Source organism: Macaca fascicularis, chromosome 10 (assembly GCF_037993035.2).
Source record: "Macaca fascicularis isolate 582-1 chromosome 10, T2T-MFA8v1.1".
Taxonomy (NCBI): domain Eukaryota; kingdom Metazoa; phylum Chordata; class Mammalia; order Primates; family Cercopithecidae; genus Macaca; species Macaca fascicularis.
The window spans coordinates 32,550,603-32,562,603 of NC_088384.1; the positions used below are offsets into that span (position 1 = coordinate 32,550,603).

General features: G+C 63.8%; 1 protein-coding gene across 2 annotated transcripts in view; it reads left to right on the forward strand.

Moving 5' to 3' along the window:
* The first annotated feature begins 1,344 nt into the window (after positions 1–1,344).
* Positions 1,345–12,001, forward strand: part of RTN4R (reticulon 4 receptor) — a 28,072-nt gene continuing 17,415 nt past the window's right edge. The window contains exon 1 of one of the 2 annotated variants that reach the window (XM_074004379.1): positions 1,345–1,511. Coding sequence is in view for 1 of the 2 variants with exons in the window: in XM_005567936.3 (XP_005567993.2) it covers positions 1,889–1,910 (22 nt within the window). In the remaining variant the exon portion in view is untranslated. Of the gene's footprint in view, positions 1,512–1,648; positions 1,911–12,001 lie in introns of those variants that run through there. The other variant, XM_005567936.3, reaches the window with a different exon arrangement.

Sequence of the window (12,001 nt, forward strand, 5' to 3'; positions counted from 1 at the left end):
CTGAGGTTCCCCATCTGTGCAATGGGTGACGATGTCTTGGTGTGGCTCTGGGAGGACCCATTGATCCACCTCAGGGGCTGAGCTGGTGGCACTCGGCAGCCAGTACCCCCTGGGGAGGTGGCAGTGTGTGCACAACCCACCCCTTCAGGAGACCAGGGGGCAGAGTGGCTGGGGGTATCTGGGCCCCACCTCACCTTCTGTGTGGCTGGGAATGGCATGCACTCCACAATGCCCTGGCAAGCCTAGGCTGGGACAAGGACGATAGGGTTAAAGCAGGCCAAGGTGATGAGGGGCACAGAGCGGCAGCCAGAGGCATGTGGGCAGTGCAGCCTCCACACCAGGCAGAGGGCCCACCCAGCATGGCTCCCCCCCGCAAAGCTGCCTGCCACTGGGCTCAGATGGGAGCACTGGGGCTCTGGGAGGTCCTCACTTCCTCTGGACAAGTCAGGCAGGTCGCCAGCCCTGCGCCCTGCTCATCTTCCTCAGGGCCACCTCCATGGCCAGGGGCGGGCAGAGAGCACAGGGCTGCCCAGTCACCAGGTCTCTCTGCTTCCTATCAGTGGACCTGGGCTCTGAGGGGGGCCATCAAGGCATCAGGCTGGCCCACTCCGTCCTTGAGTCAGAGTCCTACAGACTGACACTAGGCTGGCCTGCAAGACCCTCATCTGCATGGTCCTCTCATGCAGGGTGGGTCTGGGGAGGACTCCCAGCACTCCTCCAGGTGCAGGGGCAGCCTGGCAGTTGTCTGAAGACCCCGGGAGGCGCTTAGGAGCTCATCAGTGAGGCCCAGTGGGTGCCTCGAGCAGAAGACAGAGAAGGGACACCTGCACCCGTGTGGTGTGTGCAGGGGCGTCACTGGATTCTCTGGCCCCATGCCCCACCCCACCCGTGGGGGGCTGGCTTGGTAAAGTGGGGGATACTAAGCAGGTGGCCTCGGAGAGCGCTTCTGGGTTTGGGGCCCCCATTCTGCAGGAGGGAAGAGGGGGGACCCCTGCAGGGTTACGGGTAACATCAGGCCTGGGTCCCCACTCTGGAATGTGCAGAGAGGGCCACAAAGGCCCAGAAGGGCCCCCAGAACTCTCTTAAGCCTTGAGCCTATTTCTTACTGAAAAATGGGGGCGATCGTGCTCCAGCAAGGGGCTTCTGTGCAAGGGGCTGGGGATTCACGGGTTTCGTGAGGCCAGGAAGGGATTGGGTCAGGCAGAGGCCATCCCCAGGCCTCGGTACAAAGCCTTTGCCCGCTTGGGGACCGGGCCAGCCTAGGCCGCCACACCCTCCGGCCCGCGCCCCCGGCCCGCTCCGGCCCAGGCAGCCATCCCCTCGGCCGCCTGCAGGGGCCGCCGCCTCTTCAGGAATGCGCCGCCTTTGTCTGGGGCCGCGCGGCGCCGGTGCACCCGGCGGCCTGAGCGCCTCCTGCGGCCCGGCCTGCTAGCCCCGGCCCGCCGCGCCGCCCACGCCCCCACCCCGGCCCGCGCTCCCCAGCCCCCGTACGGGCCAGCGCCAGAGCTCAGGTGAGCGCCCCGCCCGCCGCGAGGCCCCGCCCCGGCCCGCCCCCGCCCCGCCCCGGCCGGCGGGGGAATCGGGCGGATTCCTCGCGCGTCAAACCACCTGATCCCATAAAACATTCATCCTCCCGGCGGCCCGCTCTGCGAGCGCCCCGCCAGTCCGCGCCGCCGCCGCCCTAGTCCTGCGCGCCCTGCGCGCCCCGCGCGCCCGCGGCCCGAGCCCAGCCCGAGCCCGGCGGAGCGGAGCGCGCCGAGCCTTGTCCCGCGGCCGGGCCGGGGCCGGGCCGGAGCGGCGGCGCCTGGATGCGGACCCGGCCGCGGGGAGACGGGCGCCCGCCCCGAAGCGACTTTCAGTCCCCGACGCGCCCCGCCCAACCCCTACGATGAAGAGGGCATCCGCTGGAGGTGAGTGTCCGCGCGGCACACGAGCCCGGCCGGCGGCGGGGCGTGGAGGGGGATGGCTCGCCCCCTCCCCGGAGCCGCAGGGCCCGTCCGGGGCTGCCGAGGCGGGGGCAGCGTAGCTGGGCGGCAGGGAAGGCCACCGCAGTGCCGTGCGAGGCTGGGGCCGCTGGCGCCCCGGCCCTGGGAGGGCGGAGCCGGAGGCAGCAGGAAAAGTTGCCGCTTCCCGGGAAAGTTGACGGTGACAGCAGGGCCGAGGGTGGCGGTCCGGGGGTCCCCGATGCTGGGCCAGGTCCGGGACTGGGGCCGCGGGCTGGAAGGGCGGGGTCCGGCCGCGGAGCGCCCCGGCCACCAAGGGGTTAACGAGCGGGTTTTGCAGAAACGTGGGTACCGAGGGTGGGTGGGGGTGTTGGGCCGCCTCCACCCCCGCCTCACGGACTGGGCTCAGAACCTCCCGTTTCTCCGAGGTCAGGCCGCAGTGGGATGAATGGAGGCGTTGGCAGCAGTAGAGGGCGTGGGGGACAGGGTTGTCCCAGCACTGCCTCCAGGGCAGGCGGTGAGAGGAGGCAGCAACGCCCGCCATTCGCAGCCCCAGGGACATTGAGAGGCTTGGCTGGGGGAGTCAGGGGTGGTGGGGCAATCAACAATTCCTCCCTAGCAGCCCCCGTGGGACTCCTTCCCCCAGTTGGGTGTGAGGTCCCGCAGTGGGGGCAAGGGAAGGTGGGCTTCATGTGAGTTGGGCATGCCCTGCCTGGAGGGTGCTCCCCAGGTGCCCACCCAGGCTGCCCTGCTGATGTCCATGGTGCCGCAGGCTGCACACACGTTTCCTTGCACGTGCACGTGTCTACACGGACTGCACACTTGCACACCTCTGGTGCACATGCATGCCAACGCCGCCCCAGTGTGCACATGCACAAACACTGGGTGCACACACGGACTCTGAGGGCGCATATCTGTGTCCTCGCCCCCGCCTGCACGCCCACGGCCACACATGCATGCACGCGGCATGCCTGCTGTGGTCTCCACGGGTGGCACATGCTGGGGCCCCTTTCGCAAGACCCACTCCTGCACCCATATGCTCATGTGTTGAGTGGGGAGGCCAGGCCCACAGACAGGGGCAAGACATCCTCCGCCCCACCTCTTCCTGCCTGCTTCTGTGTCCTGGGGGTCTCCCCCTCAGGTGTGTGTGTGCGCGCGTGTGTGTGACTTGGTATGCGTCTGCACGTGTGTCTGTGCGCGTGATCATGTGTGCCTGTGGGCACACAGGCATATGTCTCTTTGCCTCCGGGGTGTGGGTGCCCTTTGTGTGCCCAGATGGGCTGTGGCCTAATCTGGAGCAGAGGCCCTGGAATGTGTGTTGGGGGCTCATTGAATGTCCCCAGCCCAGGATGTGAGGGACAGGGTCTGCCAGCCGCTCCCACCCACCAGGGCTGAGGCAGTGAAAGACGATGATGGGCTGGAACCTGCCTGGGCAGGGACGACCCATTTCAGGGCGTGAGGTCAACACTGACCAACAGGCCAGACTGTGGGCACCCTTGGTGGCCACTGCAGCTTGGCTGACTGGAGCACGTGACCCAGAGTGACTGCAGAGAGGCCCTGCCTCCAGTGCCTCAGTTTCTCCATGGTGAGGACCTTCTTGGTGAGGGGTTCCAGGGTGGGCTCCCCTACCTCTGGTGTTGTGTAGGGTGCTGAGCAGATGGATGCCATGCTGCATGATGGGCAAGGGTGGCCCACTGGCACTGTGGCAAGGGCTCCCCTGGCCACACCAGTGACTTGTCTGTAGAGTGGGGACCCGCAGGGTATCTCGTAGGTTGTGTGAGGGTGAAACATACTAGCAGAGGGGCAGCTGAAGCAGTGGAGCCGGCCAGTCTCTTTTTCTAAGCCTCAGTCTTCTCATCTATAAAGGGGGTTCTGTTCCCTGTTCTGCTCCACTGAGGTGAGGAGGAAGTGAGCTCCCATGCCAGGGGTGGGAATGGGTGGCCATCCGCACCTAGACCCCACTGGGCCGAGTGGCACGTGCAGGGCCTGCCGTGGCAGAACCATGACCTGGATTTGGGTCCTGGCTCAGCCACCTGCTGGTGGTGTGACCTTGGGTGTGACAGGTCACCTCTCTGCCTCAGTCTTCCTCACCTGCAACATGGGGCCAGTCGTCAGGGATTATCGGGGCACTTCCAGGCTGAGGCTGGGCGGAATTGGCCCAGCTTTCCCCGTGGAGTTCTGACTCCGGTGCCTCTGCCTGCAGAATGCCCAGAACACCTCCCCATACCCCCACCCAGCAGAGTCCTCCCGGGACCTGTGCGTGCCGGCTGGGCCCTCACCCCATCCATTTGCAGAAGGGACAATAAAAGCCCCTAGTCAGGCAACTCAGGTCACAGGTGGGTGGAGGGGGACAAGGCAGGGATGCTGCCCAGCTTGGGAGACACCCCTGCAGTACCTTCACTCCCTCCCTGCCCTCCCCCTGTTCCTCACCTGGGGGGCTGTGTTTCCCTATGTCGGGGTCCTTCCACTGGGACTGGCAGAAATGTAGGTTTGCCTGGAGCGAGAAGCAGGGGAGAGGCTGAGGGAGGGCCTGGCCCAGCAGGTCTCTGAAAGCCAGAGGGCTTGTGGAGGGTCTATGGAGGACACCCGCACAGGGGCTGGGGCCTTGGAAGGTGGGGAAGGTCCTGCTGTCCCGGGAGGCTGGGGACTGGCCCACAGCCTGTGGAGGGGCCTGGGTTTGTTTGCTGTTGCTGTGAGTGACAGGCGGGCTGTGAGGACCAGGGCATGTAGGACAATGCCCTCCTCCTCCCTCCGCCCAGAGACAGTGCAGCCTCGCAGCACAGCCCCCTCCTCGTCCCTGCCCCAGCCTTGAATTCATGCTTTGTGGCACAGACGGCCCTGTGCAGCCGGTGCAGCACCAGGAGGGTCCAGCTGGTGAGGACAGGACGGGCAGGAGGCAGAGGAGCCCTCCTGCTATCCTGGGCCTGTGGCCCGGAACCTCTCACCGGGAGCCTCGGTCTGTGCGCCTGGGAAAGGGGTCAAGAGCAGGAAGCACACGGGGAGTTGCAGGATGACCTGGAAACGAACAAATGCGTGTGTGAGCCAGGCGCCCCGCCCGGCCCTGGCACAGGGTTAGTGAGGGCTCCTGATACTTGGCTACTGTCTGATCAGTGAGGTTCATGCTGTCCCGCCCCGATTCTGGTGAGCCTGACCTCTGACCCCCAGGCTGGCCTACCTGACCCTCTGCAGCCACCCAGGGCCTGGGCCTCGGGGTCCGAAGGAGCTGGCCTGGCTGCCTGCTGCCCCTGCACCTATGCAGATGCCCTCTCTGCACCTCTCAGTGTCCCTGCTCTGCGGCCTGGCTGCACCCAGGCCAAGGTCACAGGCACCCTCAAAGCCAAATCCCAGACACTGCATTTGCCCCAACCAGCCGTTCACCTTCTCATTTGTTCATTCGTTCATTTGTTCCTGGCCTGTCAGATTCTCTTCCGAGCCAGGCAAATCAAGGGGTGTGATCCTTGGCATCATGCATCTCTAGCATTGAATGCTTTAAAGGATAGGAGGTCACAGAGTGGTCCGGGGAAGCCCGATCAGAGTGACGGACATGCTGCCCCACCCCACAAATCTCCCTGCACTGTCCCTGGGGCCCAGCTGGGTCCCCCCACACCAGGTGTTCTGTGCTGCCGTTTCTTCTTTTATCGCTGTATTTTAAACACTTTGCACATCGGGAACTATTCTTGTGCATCATGGGTTTTCTGGTGTGTGTGGAATCCCTTCCTGAGAATGCACCATCATTTATTTATCCAAACCTGCGCTGGCCTCCTGCACTGCCTGCGGCCGTGGAGCTGGGCGCCGGGAGATGCAGCCTGCACACCCACCCCACCATGTCCTCAGCTGGCACCCACCAGGTCCGGGGGCTGGTCACGTGCCCCTCCCCTGACGCTTGGGCTGATTTCAGGGAACTCGGCAGCAGGGCCAGATCCCGCCCCTCCTAACCCGCTGAGGCCTTTGACAACCGAGGGCCAGTCGGGCGGGTGATGGTGAGTGAGTAGAGTCTGTTTCCGCCATCGGCTCTCTGGGCGGCCATTTGTGCAGTGGGTGCCTTGGGGCTGCCTCTCCCCTGCCTCTTTCACACAGCCTCTGGTCTTGCCCACTATGGCCTGTGGGGCCTCTTCTGTGGGGCAGCGGGGCATGGAGTGGTGCTGGCACCATCCCACAGCTGTGTCCTGTCTGATGGAGGCGGCCCACGGCAGCCAGACCCAGGAGGTGAAGAAAGGCAGGGCTGTTGGCACACCTCGAGAGTGGCCTTAGGAGGTGCTGAGTGGGCACAGGCCAGGGTCCCCATGTAGGTCTACACAGGCCTGGCAGGCGGTAAGCCCCATTCAGGGCGCTGGCACATGAAGCCAGGCTGATCTGGAAGTGGGGCGTCGGGCGCTGACCCAGCCTCACTCAGAGCAGCCTGCCCTGGGCCCCCGGGTGCTTCTCCGCTCTCCAGTCGGCACCCTGGCATTCTGAGCCGGCTGTCACAGGGCACGGTCCGTGGAGTTGAAGTTCTTTGGAGTGTTGATGGGTGTCACATAAGGGCTTTGTGGTCAAATGTGGGATGTGCTGGATTAAATGGTGCTGATGGGGCTCCTTTCCCACAGGGCGTCTTGGGCCCTGTTTTGAAGGGGGGTGGGCGGCACCTTCTCTGAGGGGCACCCCTGTGCGATGCACCTCAGGGCCTGGTGTGCCTAGGAACCTGTTCTGGGAAACAGTGGTTGAGGTGCCTCAGAGGACCAGAGAAGGAGACCTGTGGGCCTCCAGCAAGGGCCCCGGAATGGATGGACCCTGCCACACAAACCCCGCACCCACGGGGCGCCCAGTGGGTGGAGGGACCACTGCTTCTCCCAGCAATTTGAGGCGATGTGCAAATTTAACCTTTGGATTTATGACTCTATTTCTTTGCAGCAAATGTCACGGGAAATGTCAGGCCAAGGCTGAGGCTGGGTGAGGGGCCTGTCGAGGAAGGGGGTAGGGCTAGGCAGGCTGGAGTGCTGCAGAGGGGCTCAGGCCAGGGTGGGCTCCAGGCCCCTCACCTCCTCCTGGGAGCCTTCCTGGGTTGTCCCTTCCTTGCCTGGATCCCCGACTGTCACAACCTTGCTGAGATGTTGCCTTCATTTGCCTTCTGCCAGGGCCCAGATGAGGCCAGCTCAGGGACATGCCAGAAGTCCCCCATTCCCCAAGGCTGGGCAGCCGTGGGATCAGCTTGTGCAGTGTCAGCTTGCTGTGTGACCTTGGGCAGCTCCACCCTTCCTGGTCACCGTAGGCCTCATCTGCAGTCCACGGCTGGTAGCCAGAGGTGGTGTTCCCAGCTCAGGGCCCTCAAGAGTGGGGAAACGCCTGGAGTCCTCGATGTGTGGGGTGTGGGGCTCTGGAGGAAGTGGGCGGGGGCTGAGTGCAGGGCTGGGGTTGTGGAGGGCTGGTCCTTGGTGGTCCCAGGGCCTAGGGCAGCCCCTGCACACAACAGGTGCTCAGTAAAGACCGAAAGGCAGTGCATGGATGTGGAAGGTGGAGGTGGATTCCAGCTGGGAGTCCACAGTCCCCAGTTACGCGCCCCCTCCTCCACTGCTACATGCCAGATGTCATTCCAAGGCCCCAGCCTGGCCTGTCACCAGCTCTGCCCTGCCTCCCAGGCCCAGGCGGGTCAGGGAACGGTGACTGCCTCCTCCCTGCCGTGTGCCAGGTCTGTGCACTGGAGCAGGGGTTCAGGCTCCCTCGTGCCCCGGCAGTTCCGCATCTCTCCGGCACACACAGCTCCCCCCACTGCACACCTTGAACCTCCAGATCCAGCCCATCTGCTAGTGTCACATCCTCCATACCCAACGTCCAAGCCCGGAGTCCCAGCCTCTTCCCTCTCCCCAAAGGCAAAATCAGTGTCAAACTTGTACCCCATCTTCTGGTCCATCCCCTTCACTCCTCACTGAGGGCCAGCCTCAGACCTGGCCTCCGTCCCCGGCCTGTGGCCACAGCTGGCCCCAGCTCCCTGCCTATCATCTTGTTCCCCACCCAGGGATTCAACTGCTTCCCTAAGACATGTTTCCAGCCAGGCGCTGCCTGCCTAAACTCCCCCATGGCTGCCCCTAGATGAAGCTTTGGCCCCTTCATTCTCAGGGCCTGGGCTAGAGAGGGTCTCACGTAGGAACCTTCTTTTCCATCCTCACCAGGGAAACCCCTGTCCCTAGATCCCAGTGCCTGGCACCTGTGTCTGCCTTCGCCTTTCCACCTGAAGAGCCCAGGCCTAGCTTGAGGATGCAGAAAGCCATGAAGAGTGGGACAGCCACACTGGCAGGGAGGGAGGGCCCAGGTGCCGGTGAGGAGGATCATTTGCACCTTCGTGGGCAGTGCCTGGTGCCCATCTGTCCCTGGGTCAGCTCCGGGAGACCCCAGGGTTGGTGGCCCTCAAGGCTGGCTGTTAGGTGCAGATCAGTTGGCCCAGATGGCTGCACAAGGGTCGCTCTGTTTCCCCCGGGGAGCCCCTACCCTCTGAGCCTCCCTGTCCACATGTGGCTATTGTGAAACTGGAGCGGTGGTGAGTGAGCTCTGCCCACAGGGCCCAACCATCGTGGAAGCTTGATTTGGGCAAGCTGCAGGCTCCTGGTGTACCTGCTCCAGGGACCCCCTTCGTCCAGGCCAGGCACTTGCACACCGCTTCGTGGCCTGGGCTAAACTAGCTGTGGAAATCGAGACTGGTGATTGGGGCCTCGGGGCCTTGTGGGAAGGGGTGGCTGGGCCCTCACCTCCTGGGGGCCTCCCAGATTTTCAGCCCTTTGTTACCTATCCTGTCCTGCTCTGGGGGATGCAGGCTGGACTCTGGCCGGCCCGTGTGGCCAGTGGGGATGGGCATGTGGGCTCCACTGTACTGCCTGGAGCAGGAGCCTCTGCTGAACCCTGGTGGGTACAGAGAAGGAACTGCTCTCTGGGGCCACCCCTCCCCATCAGTCCTTCTGCTGTGAGGGTCCTCATAAGACATCCTGAGAGACACATTAGTTCATGCCAGGGGAGCCCAAGTGATGGTGGGGCTGAGAGGCCATGACGGGGTAGGAGTGGGGTGCACAGGCTCCAGGCAGGGCTAGCAGCTGTGGAGTCCAGAGGGGAGGCTGGGTGCATGTGGAGAATCTCAGTGAGGAGCCAGCGGCGCGGTTTGGGTTCCAATGGGAGCTCTGCTGCAGGACCTCTGCGCTGACTCGGAGGGAAGCATGGGGTCCTCTGCCTTTGTTGTGTGGAGGCTTCTGTCCCGCCCTTCACTTGTGCTGGCCTCGAAGTGCAGTTGGAGAGGATGCCTCGTCCCTGCCTGGTCCTTGGGCAAAGTCCTCAGTGATGGCAGGGCAGGGTGGGACTGGGTATTGGGAGGGTGGGCCACCTGACCCCAGGCATGGCCTCTATCCCAGAAGCCCATTCAACCCACTTGGGGAACCCACTCGCCCAGGCCTGGCCAGCTACCAGCACAGCTGTTGAGGGAGGGCTGAGGAGCCGGCCAGAGGTCACGCCGGATGTGCCGTGCTGGTGCTCCTGGCCCCACCTGCCTCCACACATGCCACCAGGAACCTGGGAGTTGGCCCTGGTGCCCCCTCCTTTGTGGAGCCCAACCAAGTTCCCTCCCACACACTCTCCACTTGAGTCTCCGCTTCCCTCCCAGCTCTCCCTGGACATCCAGGCCCCCTTGTCAGGGAGCATGGAGCTGGCCAGTCATGCCCTACCCAACCCCAGGGCTCCTTAGGGCCTCCCAAGGGGTGGGGCTGTATGAGGTAGTAGCCCATGAGCCTAGCAGGGATTGGCTTCTCGAGGTTCCCTTCGGGGCTACAGATGAGCCCCCTAGGGCCATGTGATGCAGAAGCAGGACTGCCACAGTACCCTCAGCTGGGTGCATCCCGTGCCCCACCTGCTGGGACCATGGGGGACTGTGGACTTGAGTGTGGCCTGCCAGGTGAACCCCAAGTGTCCCCTGGGGAGGGTTCTCCCCTCCTCATCCTTGGTGCAGTTTCAGGCACCAAGATACACTCCCGGGGGCCCTGGGCCAGTCCCTGATACAGGGGAGGCCCCCCGGGGTCACTTGCTTCTCCCTTCATTCTCTTAGCAAATTCTTCCTGGCATCAGTTCCAAGACAGTCCCGTGCTGGGCGGCAGGGACCTTGAGATTCTTGACATGCTCTACCCCCAAGCCCCTCAGATTTCAGGGAGACATGCTGAAGCCCACAAGGTCACTAGGAGTGCCGGCGGTGGGGGGGGTTGAGGACTCTGAGCCCCCCACATTGAGCACTCATGGAGGCCACACTGGCCCCAGGTCTGAAAGAGGAGCTGGAGCTGCTGGCCTGCAGACTGAGGAGGCTCCAGTGTCCCCTAGCAGAAGCCCAGTGGCTGCAGGACAGTCCACTGCCCGTGTGAGATGCTTAGAGGGTTCTGGTTTGGGGGAGGGCAGGTGAAGAACTTGTGGGTCCAGAGGGGAGTGGAGGGAGGGGCAGAGACTGCAGAGGTGGACCACGGGGCGAGCTCTCCTTGGCCCCAGCGGGAGGCTGCCGCGACTCTGGTGCTCCCTCAGCCTGACACGTGGCCCCTGCACACCCAGCTGCGTCCAGGCTGTCTTTCATCTCCCTGCCTCGGCCCCAATTTATGTCAGGCAGAGGCTGACACAGGGACAGGTGTGACAAGTGTCTAGCTTCCTATTTGAAAATTGGCAAAAGAAAAACTCTCCCCATAAAGATATTCTATCTACATACCTCCCGGATGTCACTGCGAGGACCCGTCACAGCTGAGACAGATGGCGGCCCTAATGGACTCCATTCTTCACCCGCTGCCGGAGCGGAGGCCGGTCCCCTGGGGTGGCCTGAGGCGGACGATGGGTGATGGGTGGGGCACCAACCTCCCTTTGTGCCCTCCCCTATGCCATGGCCTGCCCGCAACCCCGAGCTGCCCACCAGGGCCTTTGTCATAGCCAGGGATGCCAGGGGCAGGTGACTTGGACACCTGAGGCCACAGTGATCCAGTGCCTCCCTCCTGGCTGAGAGACAGTGCACATTTGACCCCCAGCCTTGGCATATGTCAGGACCACCCCCACCCCCGCTGGCTGAGGTATCACTTCCTCCAGGAAGCCACCCCAACCACCCCACCTGAAGGTGCCGCTACTGTCCCCTGCAGGCAGAGCGCTCCAGGAGGCAGGGTACTCAGGATCCCCTGGCCCCCAGATCACAGGGAGCTTGATGTTGCAGGACAGTGTCCATCACTGCCTCCGGGTCTCGAGGTGATGAGGGCCCTGGGAGCCGGGGGAGTAACGGGTTACTCTCCAGTGAATTGAGGGGAGGGAAGGGCTGCAGTCCTGCACAGCCCCCTGTGGCTCACTTTCTGCCTGGGGGTGTCCACCGTGTTCATCATCCTCACTTGCATGGGGCTACCCCAGGCCCAGGGTGAGGTCGAGACCCACCCAGCCTGTCACTTATGCTCAGCCAAGCCTGAGTACCCCATGGACAGGAGCTTATGGGCTATTACTCCCAGCTGGGCTCCCATGGTGGCCCCATTGGGTCTGAGGATGGACACCTTGGCAAGGTAGATGAGGAAGGGATTGGGAAGGGGTGGCAGGGTTGGGGCTGGGGGAGAAGAGCCCCCCAGAGGGAGTGTGTCTGGGAATAGAGCAGGGCATTCTGGAGGGGGAGCTCCTTGAGCAAAAGCCAGTAGGGGCGATGGCCTTGGAGCAACAGAGCCCCAGGCGGTGCTGGCTTCAGGCCTGGGGTCAGAGCCAGGTAGGATGCCAGCAGAGCACTTCCTAGCTGCAACTTGGCCTTGGAGCCAAGGGCTTTCTCCTCTGCGGGATGGGGATGGTGGTCCCCCCGGGGGTGATGTGAGAAGGTCCTCCAGGGAGAGGCCAGGTGCAGGCTGCCCTATTCTTGGTGGGTGGATCAGGCATTTCCTGTGCACCCACCATGAGCTATGTGCCACCTCCACCCCCCGCCATGAGGTGGGCCTTATTATCTCCATTTCCAACTGAGGGAACCAGTTCTGAGAGGTTGGGGGGCCTGCCTGAGACCTCCCCAGGCAGAGCCAGGGCCCCGAGCCCTGACCTGTTTCCAGGACTGCCCTGCAGGGCCA